General features: G+C 34.6%; 1 protein-coding gene across 1 annotated transcript; it reads right to left on the bottom strand.

Annotated features, from left to right (window-relative positions):
* Positions 1-1,179: 1,179 nt before the first annotated feature.
* On the bottom strand, positions 1,180-14,401 carry LOC132010643 (keratin-associated protein 6-3-like). Its single transcript, XM_059388387.1, has 2 exons — positions 14,211-14,401; positions 1,180-1,474 (listed from the first exon to the last, which is right to left on the bottom strand). Exons 1-2 carry the CDS (start codon positions 14,399-14,401, stop codon positions 1,180-1,182), a joined length of 486 nt encoding a protein of 161 aa, XP_059244370.1.
* Between the last annotated feature and the right edge of the window lie 274 nt (positions 14,402-14,675).

Here is a 14,675-nt window from a genome sequence, read left to right as displayed (position 1 = left end):
AGTAAAATATATATCATCACATCTATGTGATTATATTGCATAAAATTGTATGGAATTGTAGCATCTTTCTTTTTGGAGTACCTCTCACCTTCTTGCCTGGCTTTGACAAAGCTAGCAACTGCATATGGGAATCCACATGTCAAGGGGCTATGAGCAGCTTTTGGAGCTGAGATAGTCTCCAGCAGATACCCTGCAAAGGCCTCTATGTGACAGTCAATGTTGAGCTTCTCACGTAAATATATGGAACTGAATTCTGCTAAGTATGTGAGCTTGAAGGCATCCCTTTCTCAGTTGAGACCAAGATGAGCCCAAACACCAGGCAAACACCTTGGTCACTGCATTGTGAGATCTGAAATTTTTTGTGAAATGCTATTTTTATCTAGTTATTATGGCCCACCATACATATCAAATGGTTTTACAGTCTACTACCTATATTCCTTCAGTTGTTTCTTTCATTAAAAATTTTTTTTTAAAGATTAGAAGTAGAGAAGAATATTACAACATCCATTTGTTTTAAGAGATACATGAGTATAAAATTGGGGAGTTTAATATTTTTCTTAATTATTTACTATAGACCTCACAAACCTTAATTTCTAATTCATAAAATAATATTGCATTTGGTTTTAAGAATTACCCAACATATCAAATATTGTTCCCTCAGTACCAGAGGAGAAAACTGAAGTTTACCAAAAATAAATTCCCTTCCTAAGACAACTGACAAAGGAATTGGTCAAGAAGCTGACCTAGAAATATTAAGGAACTAGCTCCCTAAGGAGATCATTGTTAACTTTCTTATAAACTGAAACCCCAAAATTTCAGTAAGACACTTGGGACATCAAACAACTGACATAGAACCAGGGTTGCTGTTTGGATTGAACAAGTTTATTGGGTCAACACAGAAACAGGCTCCAGCATAAATATCATTGAGGCAGTTGCTCTGACACCATCATCCTGACGAAAGCAGAACTGTGGGAGTCACAGGTGAATTTCACCATCTCCCACTTCCTGCATAAAGTCAGGGTATCTGTAGGTTGGGTTGTAGGCAACAACAGACCATGCTAGATTTCCGTCGTGCAGGATATCATCACCCAAGGGAAAAGGCTCAGAAGCTGTGGGTCTCAGAACTGGTGAATCCCATGTCCAGGTGTGGAGGGTGAGAGTCTCCCATGGTGACCTCAATTAGTAGCATCCAAAGCCAGAGCCGTAGCCAGAGCCACATCCATAGCCACAGAGAGAGTTGGAGCGATATCCATAGCCACAGCTAGAGCCACAGCCCAGGGTGCGGAAGCCACAGCCATAGCTGGAGCCATAGCCACAGCCCAGGCTTCCATAGCCATAGCCTCCATAGCCACAGCCTCCATAGCCACAGCCTCCGTAGCCACAGCCTCCATAGCCACAGCCTCCATAGCCACAGCGTCCGTAGCCACAGCCTCCATAGTAGCTGCCACACATGGTGTTGGTTGTTGAGGTTGTGCTTGGGTAAAGAAAGAGAGAAGTGTTACTTCACTGTGGACTTCTCCTTGCAGAGGGCCTTTTATATGCCTCAGAATGAGGGGGCCCCACCACATGTGCTCATGTTAGTGGCTATTTTTATGACTCATTTAATTAGCGTGTTGTTTTAAGGCCAGAGCCTAATGCCTGAAGGCATTAAGGAGGCTTGCATCAACCAACTGAAGACCTTTAATAAGATGGTGGAGTCACACAAAGCTATCTTTCATAACAAATCTTCACTTTAATATTCTATAACCAGATACCATATAATGCAGGGGACATTTTCAATGGTTTCAACTGACTTGCTTTTGATCATAATTCTTTTTTCTCTTTGACCTCCCCAAATTATACTGCCCTCCATAGTATAGTTTTAACTCTAGTTCCAGCCCACAGTCAAATAATGTTGTGTGCCTTGTGTAACAGTGATGAGATTAAAATATAGAATAAAGATTAAAATACAGTAGAAAGGTAATTTGGGAGACCCTCTGTATCTCATTTGGCTCTGTCCTAACCATCAGAGGGGTGAGGACACAAAATCTTTATGTTACTGATTTCATCTGCCTTGATAGGAAATTCAAATAAGGGAATTAGATTTTAATACAATCAAACTTATAAATGAAATAATTTTTTTATTCATTCAAAATGTTTCCTAAGTATGTGTCTTTGTGAGTATATTTTTGTAAGCAAAGTATATAAACAATTATTATGACAAAATGTTACTTAATGTCTTTCTTGGTAGAAACATTATTAGCAGACAGGTTTTGGTTATATCAGTATAATTTTTGCTCTACATAAAATAGAATTTTCCCTCTGGAAATGTTATACCAATATGGTTATTGTCTGCCCAAATTGGACCAAATCCAATCTTTAACTACAAGGGGTCATAATTGCACTGATTGGTGGAATTTCCTATCAACTGTGGGGAACTATTCTTTGATATTTTGTTACTCTCAATTGTTTACATATAATATTAAAAATTTTGTGTGGGAAAATTTCTAGTTTTGTTTTTCAATAAAGCTAATCACATTCACAATATGTAGTGCTTACCATAAATATTCATTTCTCTCCATCATTTGCATCTTCTTGTGAGTGTATGGGTACATATGTAGTGGAGGGGGGAGAGAGAGGGGAAAGAGAGAGAAACAGAGAGAGATACTTTTGCCCTTCTAATAATTGAACTGATGTGGCAAAGCAGGTAAATCATGGCTGATGATTTTTCCAATGCGTGTCTGTGTAAAAGTATTTCCATGTGCAACTCCAAGAGCTATTATGCTCTGCTCTGCGTTAATCTAATGTAAGTTTCATTTGAGAAAAATTCAGTGTTTGATCCAGGTCATTGGGTAAAAATAGTAGCACCACCATCAAATATTGTATTTTCTACTGCAGTTTCTTCTGTACTGGGAGTCTACATTTAAACACATGTCTCTGTACAGATATATTCCACCTCTGCTTCATGTGTCTATACTTCTTATTTTCATTCACAGATAAGACTGTATATGTAGCTACTTGATATGCCTGATAATCTGATATTGCCACAGCAAACATCACCTCATTGTGAGGTGTATCTCAGTGAGTCTTCTGAGTGTGTCAGACGCTGGTCATCTCCTGGCAGAGTTCCTGCTACCAGAAGGTGGTAGCTAGCATAGAATAACATCATACAAAACACATGTGTGGCCCAAGTGTATGTTGAATAATATGGCCTCAATCTTGGTAGTTTAACTGGCTTTCAGTGACACTCCTGGTGATGAATTCTTACTTTTATTTCCTTTACTTATTGATAGCTTTAATTAGTCACCAATAATATAAAGAACTGGCAATAACATATAAAGAAACAATAGTTACTATTTTTTTTTTTTTTCATTTACTACTCTTGAATGTAGCAGGTCTATCAATGATAAAGTGTCTATGTAGAGATTATCCTTAGTAGATCAACATGACCTACTGGTCTTCTTTTCCCTGGTCCCTAACTGTGGGCTTTCTAAAAGCAAACAGAGGCAAGAACTTCTTTGTCTTGTGTTGGTTTCTATTCTTCTTCCACAAAGTGAAAAAGTCCGTCTATTACGAAGTTCTAACTTTACTTTCCCGACCAGTGATTGGGTAAAGTTGGTGATCATTCCTTTGAGGAAATATGAAGACCAAAAGGAAATGGTTTCTTCTTACTAAAACGTATGTTGAGCCTCTGCTTGGTATTTGCATAAATTATCCCATCTAAGGGATCAACACATTTATAGGTTAATCATTTTAATTTCTATTTTAGCTATGTGAAATTAAACCAATTTTCAGAAAGGTAAGTTTGAAGGATTTTTTGTTTAAATTGTGCAGAACTGAACATCATATGTATTTATTCCTGCCCACTTATCTGGTTCCTGATACAAGTTGGTGATCTAGAATGTGATAGAAACCAGTGTAGTTTTATGTAATATTTCTTAATAACTTATTGAGCAAATGGGTGTCAAGGTATTTATTCTGACATAGGGACATAGGTATTTATTGGAACATAGGACTTTAAGTTAGTGAAAAAATATTTAGGATTAAAAATATTTAAGTTAGTGAAAAAAATATTTAGGATGATGATACCAAATATACAGACCTATATTATTTGTATCAAATTATAGGAAGTTAAAGAACAGGCAAAACTAATTATTGGTGATAGAAAAAAGAATAGTGATTATCTCTGGGGAACATGAGTATGGATTAATTTTTTTAAAGATTTAATTTATTTATTTGACAGAGAGAGAGCAAGTGAGAGAGTATCAACAGGGGGAGGGGTGGAGGGAGAGAGAGAAGCAGTCTCCTTACTGAATAGAGAGCCCAGCTGCACTCAGGCTTGATCCCAGGACCCCAGGATCATGACCTGAGACGAAGACAGATGCTCAGGTCATGAGCCAAAGGCAGATGCTTAACTGACTGAGCCACTCAGGAATCTTGAATTAATTTCTTTAAATGTGTTTTCTGCATCTGTTGGGATGATTGTTGATATCTTTTGCCTTGTTTACTCTGTATGGTGAACTAGATTGTCAAATGGTACCCAAATTTTGCTTTCGTAGTTTAACTTTAATTTGACAAAGATTTATTACACCAATATTTTTTACATCTCTGGTAATATTGGTCTCAGGATTTCTCATGGAAAAATGTTCCCCTTCCTTCAGTATGAAATATATATTTCTAAATTCAGTGTTTGATTATAATATATCATTTAAGCCATCTTGTTCTGAATATTTGGAGTATGTGTGTGTGTGTGTGTGTGTGTGTGTGTGTGTGTGTGAACACTCAAAAATAAATGTATATTTTAAAGATATAAGGCTATTCAGATATTGTATTTGTTTTGTACTCTTTTTGATGTGAGTCTTTCAAGAAATTTTTCTATTTCATCTAAGTTATTAAATTTATGGTTACAAAATTATTCACCCATCCCTGTATATGTTGATCATGTCTGTCAGAACTGTGGTGATGTCATCTCTTTTATTCCAGTTATTGATGATGTAAATTTTTAATCCTTTTAAATTGTCAATTTAGATTAAGACTTTTGGAAACAGCACATGTTAGTTTCACTGCTCATATTCTTTTTCTCTATTTCATTGATTTCTGATTTTATCTGTTTTATTGTTTTCTACATAGTTGGATAGTTTGTTCTTTTTTTCTAGCTTATAAGGTAAAAGCTTAATTGTTGATTTTAGAACTTTCTTTTCTTCTAACATAGGCATTTAAAGCCATCAATTACTCTGTAGTTGCTGCTGATATATAATCCCACAATTTATACTATCTTTTTTATTGTCATTTTAATTCTTTCAAAATTTTATTTTAATTTCCATTGTGTTTCATATTTGATCCATGAGATTTAGATTGTGTTGTTTTGCAGGTTTTCCAGAGATTTCTGTGTTCCTGATGTTTCATTTAATGTCAGTAGAATTTATTCCTTTTAATTTATTGAATTTAATTTATCAGATCTTATTTTATAGACCAGCTTATGATAGATCTTGGAGGATCCCAGAAGCATGTGGAAACTATGTACATTGTATCACTATTTGGTATAATACCCTGTCTGTGCCAGTTAAGTCAGTTGGGTTGATTTGTTCCTGTTTCCATAAATACAGTGATTTTCTGTCTATTTAGTTCTATCAACTGTCAAGATAATTGTTATAAAATCTCTAGTTAAAATTATGGATTTTTGCATTTTTCCTTTTGGCATTTTTTAGTTTATGCTTCACCTCATTTTGAAACTCTGTCATTAAATGCAGACACATTTAGAACTGTTATTAAGGAATTGATCTTTCTATCATTATGAAATATTGCTCTTCAGCTTTAGTATTATGCCATAATCCGAGGTTTGCTTGATTGATAATGATATATCCACTCCAACATTATTATTATTTAGTATTATTTAGTCTTTCTGTGTCTTTACCTTTAATGTAGATTTATTATGGATAAGCCACAATAAATAAATATTCTTATTTATAATTAATATATTTTGACTTTCATGTTCAATGTCCTTTTGACACAGTTTTATTTAATTCTATATCCTCTTATTATTTGTTTTCCATTTCCTAACCTGTTCTTTTCCCCATATTTTTATTTTTTTATTGGTTTATTTTATTTTTTAAAATTCCATTTTATCTTCTCTTTTGGCTTGTTAGATATAATGTTATTTATTGGTTGCTACAAATATTACAATCTTAATTTATCAGTTTTTTTCAAATAATATTATACCACTTCACATAATTTCAACTGAGAGCAGCATACATTTTTCTTTCATCCCATTCTTAATGCTATTGGCAGGCTTTTTAGAGATTTATGTTTAATTTAAGAATTTAGTTTTCATATTATTTCTTGTTATGAGGCTTACTTTGATACACCATTCTACCTTTCTTCAACTAATGTTTATTATATATTAATAATTTGTGTGCATAGTATATATTTATTTATTTTTAAGTCTTTTTAAGTCTTATTTTTAAGTCTTTTATTTTTAAGTCCTCTGCATTTTTACATTTGTTGTAGGTTTCTTTTACTTCATCAAATCTACCTAGGAAAGACCCACAGCAAGTATCATCCTCAATGGGAAAAAGCTTGCAGCCTTCCCATTGAGCTCAGGAACAAGACAAAGATGCCCACTTTCACCACTCTTGTTCAACATAGTATTAGAAGTGCTAGCAACAGCAATCAGACAACAAAGAGAAATAAAAGGTATCCAAATTGGCAATGAAGAAGTCAAACTCTCTCTCATCGCAGATGACATGATTCTTTATATGGAAAACCCAAAAGACTCCACCCCCAAACTACTAGAACTCATACAGCAATTCAGCAACGTGGCAGGATACAAAGTCAATGTGCAGAAATAAGTGGCTTTCTTATACACTAACAATGAAAATACAGAACGGGAAATTAGAGAATCGATTCCATTTACTATAGCCCCAAGAACCATAAGATACCTGAGAATAAACCTAACCAAAGAGGTAAAGGATCTGTACGTGAGGAACTACAGAACACTCATGAAGGAAATTGAAGAAGACACAAAAAGATGGAAGACATTTCCATGCTCTTGGATCAGAAAAATAAACATTGTTAAAATGTCTATACTGCCTAGAGCAATCTATACTTTTAATGCCATTCCAATCAAAATTCCACCAATATTCTTCAAAGAGCTGGAGCAAATAATCCAGAAATTTGTATGGAATCAGAAGAGACCCCGAATCACTAAGGAAATGTTGAAAAACAAAAATAAAACTGGGGGCATTACGTTACCTGATTTCAAGCTTTATTACAAAGCTGTGGTCCCCAAGACAGCATGGTACTGGCATAAAAACAGACACATAGACCAGCGGAACAGAGTAGAGAGCCCAGATATGGACCCTCAACTCTATGGTCAATTAATCTTTGACAAAACAGGAAAAAATATACAGTGGAAAAAAGACAGTCTCTTCAATAAATGGTGCTGGGAAAACTGGACAGCTATATGTAGAAGAATAAAACTTGACCATTCTCTTACACTGTACACAAAGATAAACTCAAAATGGATAAAAGACCTCAATGTGGGTCTTATTTTTAATGACAGTGTTCAGACCATTTCAATTAATGTAATTGCTATCACAGTTGTACAAGAGTCTATATCTTGTTATTTGTTTTCTGCTTGTGACAGCTGTTATTTCCTGTTCTTATCTTATTTTCTTGCCTTATTTTGCACTTTTTTAGTGTCCATTTTATTCCTTCATAGATTTACGTGATATATTTATGATTTTAATGGCTGTTCTAAGGATTACAGTATGTATCTTAATTTGCCACACTGTACCGGAAGTAATATATTTTTTAAAATATTTTATTTATTTTTTTGTGTGAGGAGGAGAGCGAGAGAAAGAGAGAGTGAGAGAGGGAGAGGATGACTACAAGTAGCAGGCGGAGGGGAAGAGGGAGATGCAGACTCTCTGCTAAGCAGGGAGCCCAGTGCTGGAATGGATCCCAGGACCCTGGGTTCATGACCTGAGCCAAATGTAGGTGCTTAACTGAGTCACCCAGGTGCCCTGTGCTAAAGTTATATTATACCATTTTATGCATATATACTGACCTTATAACAGTTTACTTCCTTCCTCCCACCTTTTGTTATAAATTTTAATTTTATATATGCCATAAACTCACTGATCATGTTTATTATGTTTACTTTAAGGTTAATCATCATTAAAAAAAAATGAAAAATATTTCAGTTTACCAAAATATTGATTATGATAATACCTGTCTTCATTTTCTTTTTTTCTTATTACTTGGTGCTTGTTGAGTTCTTCAGTCTTGGTTTAAATTGTCTTTTCTTAAAAATTAATTTTAGAAATATTTCTTTTTTTAAAAAATATTTTATTTATTTGACAGAGAGAGAGAGATCACAAGTAGGCAGAGAGGTAGGCAGATAGAGAGGGAGGAAGCAAGCTCCCTGCTGAGCAGAGAGCCCAATGCAGGGCTTGATCCCAGAACCCTGAGTTCATGACCTGTGCCGAAGGCAGAGGCTTAACCCACTGAGCCACCCAGGTGCCCCAATTTTAGAAATATTTTATCCATTCATTATTCAAATGCTTTTTCTGAGTCCTCTCTGGATATAGAAATTTCCAGACTGTGTGCATTTCTACATGTGTATGTATATGTATATCAGATCACTCAGTACTGTACCACAGATAACAAAGCATTTGTTCATCTTCTTCTTTTTTTTTTTTTTAGTAATTACCAATATTTTTATTTTGCTTATTGTGTTTCACATTTTAACTACACAATTTATGACTTTATAAACATATATTTTTATCCCCAGGGGTACAGGTCTGTGAATCACCAGGTTTACACACTTCATAGCACTCACCAAAACACATACCCTCCCCAATGTCCATAATACCACCCCCTTCTCCCAAACCCCCTCCCCCCAGCAACCCTCAGTTTGTTTTGTGAGATTAAGAGTCACTTATGGTTTGTCTCCCTCCCAATCCCATCTTCTTTCATTTATTCTTCTCGTACCCACTTAAGCCCCCATGTTGCATCACCACTTCCTCATATCAGGGAGATCATATGATAGTTGTCTTTCTCCGCTTGACTTATTTCGCTAAGCATGATACGCTCTAGTTCCATCCATGTTGTCGCAAATGGCAAGATTTCATTTCTTTTGATGGCTGCATAGTATTCCATTGTGTATATATACCACATCTTCTTGATCCATTCATCTGTTGATGGACATCTAGGTTCTTTCCATAGTTTGGCTATTGTGGACATTGCTGCTATAAACATTCGAGTGTTCATCTTCTTTTTTAAGTTTTTTTTTTCCTTTGTATTCAGGTTTTAGTAATTGCTGTTGTTCTATCTTCAAACTCACTGATCTTTTCTTGGAAATATTTAATTTTTTAAGACTTAATTTTTGGGAGAAGTTTTAAGTTCACAAAGAAGTGAATAAAGATTTCCCATATATTCTGTCCCCTGACATATATTGCCTCCCCCATTACCAATAGTCTCTACCATTTGTTACAATTAAGGAAGCTACATGGACATACCATAATCATCCAAAGCCCATAGTTTACATTGGGGTCACATTAGGGTGCACTCTTGCTATTGTCTACTCCATGGGTTTAGACAGATGTATAATGACATATAGCCTTCATTATACCATTATAAATTCCTCTGTGCTTTGCCTATTCATTCCTCCTCCATCCCTTGGCTATCACTAACTCCTGGCAGCCACTTATATTTTTACTGTGTTCAGCTTTGCCTTTTTCAGAACGTCACATATTTGGGATCATACAGAATGTGACTTTTTCAGATTGCTTTCTTTCACTTAGCAATGTCTGTTTAAGGTTCCTCCATGTCTTCTGGTGGTGTGGTAGCTCGTTTCATTTTATCATGGAATAATATTGCACTGTCTAGGTGCACCACAGTTTATTTACCCATTCTTTTACTAAAAAACATCTTGTTTGTTTCTAAGTTTTGGCAGTTATGAATAAAGCTGCTGCAAAAATCCCTGTGCAGCTTTTTGTGTGTACATAAGTGGATACATTAAATCATGTAAGAATATGTTTAGCTTTGTAAGAAACCACCAAAATGTCTTCCCAACTGGCTGTACCATTTTGTATTTCTACCAGCCATGATTGAGTGTTTGTACTGCCTTACATCCTTGTCAGCCATTGGTGTTGTCAGTGTTCCAGATTTTGGCCATTCTAATAGGTGTATAGTGGTGACACATTGTTATTTAATTTGTATTTCCCTGAGGACATACGTTGTGAAGCATCTTTCCTATGCCAATTTGTCATTTATATGTCATCTTAAGTGAGGCTTTTGATAAGATCTTTGGCCCATCTTTTATTGGGTTATTGTTTTTATCACTGAGTTTTAAGAATTCTTTGTATAGGGGAGCCTGGGTGGCTCAGTGGGTTAAAGCCTCTGCCTTCGGCTCAGGTCATGATCTCAGGGTCCTGGGATCGAGCCCCACATACGGCTCTCTGCTCAAGTGGGGAGACTGCTTCCTCCTTTCTCTCTATGCCTGCCTCTCTCTACTTGTGATCTCTCTCTGTCAAATAAATAAATAAAATCTTTATAAAAAAAAGAATTATTTGTATATTTTGAACAATTGTTCTTTATCAGTTATGTTGTTTACATATGTTTTCCCAGTTTGTAGCTTGTCATCTCATTCTCTTGACATTGTCTTTCATATACCAAAAATTTTTAATATTAATTTTAATATTAATGTAGTCCAGCTTATCAATTCTTTAATGGATTTTGTCTTTGGTGTTATATCTAAATCATGACCATACAAAGTTTATCTAGGTTTTCTCTTATGTTATCTTTTAGAAGTTTCATATTGCATTTTACGTTTAGTTTTATGATCATTTTAAGTTAGTTATTTTGAGTAGTACAAGGTCTGTTACTAGATTTTTGCGTGTGTATGTGTGTCTGATGGTTGTTCCACTATTGCTTGTTGAAAAGACCATCTTTTCTTCATTCTATTTCCTCTGTTCCTTTTCTTAAAGATCAGTTGACTATATTTATGTGAGCCTATTTATTGTCTCTCTATTCTGTTTCATTGATCTATTTCATTTGTCTATCATTTCACCAATACTGCACTGTTTTGATGAAGCTTTATAGTAAGCCTCAAAGTTAGAGGGTGTTCATCCTCTAACTTTGTTCTTTTCCTTCAGTAATGTGTTGGCTCTTCTGGGTCTTTTGCCTCTCCATATAAACTTTATAATCAGTTTGTTGATATCCACAAAAGAACATGCTAGGATCTTGGCTGAGGTTTCACTGAATCTGTAGATCAAGTTGGGAAGAACTGACATCTTGACAATAGCAACATTTTATCCATGAACATGGAATATCTCTTCTTTTAATGTGGTTGCGCCTTGATTTCTTTCATCAGAGTTTTGTACATATATATAAACTGCTAACGTCAGTGGTATTACATTTTTAATTTCAAATTTACCTTGTTCATTGTTGATCTGTAAAATATAATTGACTTTTGTATGTTAACCTTGTATACCTCAAGCTTACTATGTATTAGTTCCAGGAGGTTTTTTTGTATTTTGTTTTTAAAAATAATTTTATTTAGATTTTCTATATTATTTCTAAACAAACATGTCATCTGTGGAAAAGACACATTCATATTTTTCTTTCCTTATCAATGTAAATCTTCTTTTCTTGCTTATTGCATATACATATGTATTTTCAGACATTCTTTATCAAGTCAAGGAAGTTCTCCTCTATCCCTGGTTATTAAAAATGAATGGTTATTGGATTTTGTCACATGTTTTTTTCCTAAATCTTTTGATGTAATCATGTGATTTCACTTCTCTGGGCAGTTGATGTGATGGGTTATATTAATTCATTTTTGAGTACTGAACCATTGCATAATTGAGATAATCCAACTTGGTCATGGGGTATAATTTTTTTTATACAATACTAGATTCATAAACTAATATTTCATTAAAAATATTTGCATCTATGTTCAAGTGTTGATCTGTAGTTTTCTTTTCTTATAATGTATTTATTTGGTTTTGATATTAAGGTAATAATATTAGCCCCATAGAATGAGTTATCAACTATTCCCTCTGTGTCTTCTGGAAGTGATTGTAGAGAATTGGTATATATTATTCTTTAAATGTTTTGTAGAATTTTCCAGTGACCCATTTGGGTCTAGTGTTTCTCTTTTAGAAGACTGATAATTATTGATGCAATTTCTTTCATAAATATAGGCCTATTAAGATTGTCTATTTTTTCTTCTATGAGTTTTGGCAGGCCATATGATACTTTTTATAGCAAGTCACTATTTATTTTACTAATAGCTATAAAAACTGTTTATAATTCTACAATTTAATAATTTTATTCAGTCATTTAGATGGCTGGTTGTTCTTTAAATTTTTGTCTATCTTACTAGAATATGCCTTCTGTGAGTACAAAGGTAATCATTATTGATCAACATTACATTATCATTCACCACAAAAGAAATCAAACAAGACCTAAATATATGCAGTGATATACCATGTTCATGAATTGGAAGGCTCAGTATTGTTATGATTCCCATCCTCTCAAAATTGATGTATAGATCTAACTCAATCTCAATAAAAATATTAGCAGAATATATTTATAGATATTGACAAGCTTATTCCAACATTTAGATTTGTATTTTTTCAAGAACAGCAATCTATCCATTCATCATATTTTGCCTTTCTTCTGCTTAAGCCTGCAATTTCTTTTAGGCTTCAAGGGATACTAGGAACACTGAATTTAATTAACATGGGTGGTTGAATTTATTTAACATGAGCATCAAACTCCCATTCTGACAGCCTTTCTACATCCCAAATGAAGATAGGATTTGTAAAACCAGACTGTATTATAATTGGTTTCTCCTTTTATATATAGTGACATAAAAGGTTTCATTTTTATATTTTCCAGGTATCAGCATCACTATTTTTATAATCAGTCTTCAAAGTTCAAATTCACTCCTAACTTATGGTATCTTAGAATAGGATGAGGATAGAAAATGGATATGTAAGATCAGCTGATTCCTTCCCTCTTCCTAAGTTTATAATTTTCTCCTGAATTAACTGCCATAATGGCTGATCCTGCCTGGGCTTAGACCTGTCCAGTGATAGAGCTCCTAATGAGAATTCACTCTTGTTTCAGATGGTATCACATATTAGAAAAAACTCTTGTGTCAAGAAATTTGTATGTCATGATCATCATGATCATCACCTTAGCCAGTTTAGTGTCTCTAGAAAGACACAGAGCACATCTGTAACAATAGTTCTAATAATTTTGCAATACCCAGTCTTTCAGATATGTATCTGTGTACACCACCCACAGTTCTAAGTGCTAAGAATAAATATATGCTTTTTTAGTACTTAACTTTTCTAGATTTTTCTTCCTTCTCCTTCACTGTTGATGTCTGAAATCTTATAGGTTTCACTTTCAGAGAGTTCCTGAAGCTCATCTATTCCCTTTTATTATCTATGCCACCATCCAAATCCAGCCAATCTCTAGATCATTTATATACCAATTATTGAGCCTTTGTGTCTCCTCTTCCAACTTGCTTTTCATCATTAGAATTTTCCAAAATAGATTTTTCTGTGCCCTTTGTTCATGTGTGTGCATATGTGTGCATGTGCTAATGATGAGTGGCTAAGTGTTTATTAAAATTGAAAGAAAGAAATTGATAGACATAGGATCACAAAACAAACATTTTAGATGAACCCTTCAGCACAATGAATTAAGAACAGAAGACTCAGCCAATAAAAAGCTTTTTTTTTTTTTTCAGGGACAAAATTCAAGATATGTAACATTAATATGACATGAATATTGGTCTATTAGCATGAAAGCCAGACATACCCAATTAAAATAAATAGCTGAGCATTAGCCTTGTCTATTTCTGAAGTCAATAGCATGTCAGTGATAAAAGGCATGCAAGCTTGTTAGGGCCAATAAAACAATTATTAGGAAACTGTCACAACATAGAAAAACAGAATAAGAGGGTAAAGGGTTTATACTTGGAGTATGGTCAAAATCAGGTTTTCTGCCTGCCAGCCCCCATCAGTAATAGCAAATGGGACTTTTAAGAAGATGCTGGTTCTGACTACTATTTCTTCAGTGTGCTTTAATGTGATTATGAGACATTGAAACAGAAATGATCTTGGAATGATCACTTTAGAGGAAATGGTGCACTGAGGTCAAGTTATTTCACCCAGGAGTATAATATCTTCTGCAGAAAAATGGCTGACAGCCATGGCAGCCAGCCATAGCCAGACCTATAACCACAGCCAGACCATAGCCAGACCATAACCACAAAGACAGTGATATCCAGAACTGTATTCAGAGCCATATCCATAGCCATATCTAGAACCATATCCACAGTCATAGCCACAGCCATTGCAACAGCTACACATGAGTTTTTGTTGTAGTTGTAACACATGGTGTCTAGAAATTGGGGTTCATTATTTCAGTAGTGAAGCAGGTAGAGGTTTCTGGAGTCTGAATGTCATATCCCATCCTGAGACCTTTATATACTACCAATGTGGGTGAAACACACAACATAGACTCACTGGTCTCATTACCACAACAATTTTCATTAAAACAAAACAAAACAGAAAACCCTCAACATTCTAAGTACAACACCTTTTTTCAGGTGGCCGTGCCCAAGATTTCCCCTAGCTAGTCCAGAGAATTATAAGGAAACAGACGTAGCC

This window comes from Mustela nigripes, chromosome 2, assembly GCF_022355385.1.
Source record: "Mustela nigripes isolate SB6536 chromosome 2, MUSNIG.SB6536, whole genome shotgun sequence".
Lineage (NCBI taxonomy): Eukaryota > Metazoa > Chordata > Mammalia > Carnivora > Mustelidae > Mustela > Mustela nigripes.
Note: the sequence above shows the minus strand (reverse complement) of the source record. Positions and strands in the feature narration are given on the sequence as shown.

Bases quoted from the DNA above. Each gene is read 5' to 3' on its own strand.
- LOC132010643 (XM_059388387.1), bottom strand. From the start codon at position 14,401: ATGTGTTACAACTACAACAAAAACTCATGTGTAGCTGTTGCAATGGCT. The intron at 1,475-14,210 runs GTCAGCCATTTT...TCTTTACCCAAG, and splicing joins TATGGCTGGCTGCCATGGCT to CACAACCTCAACAACCAACA.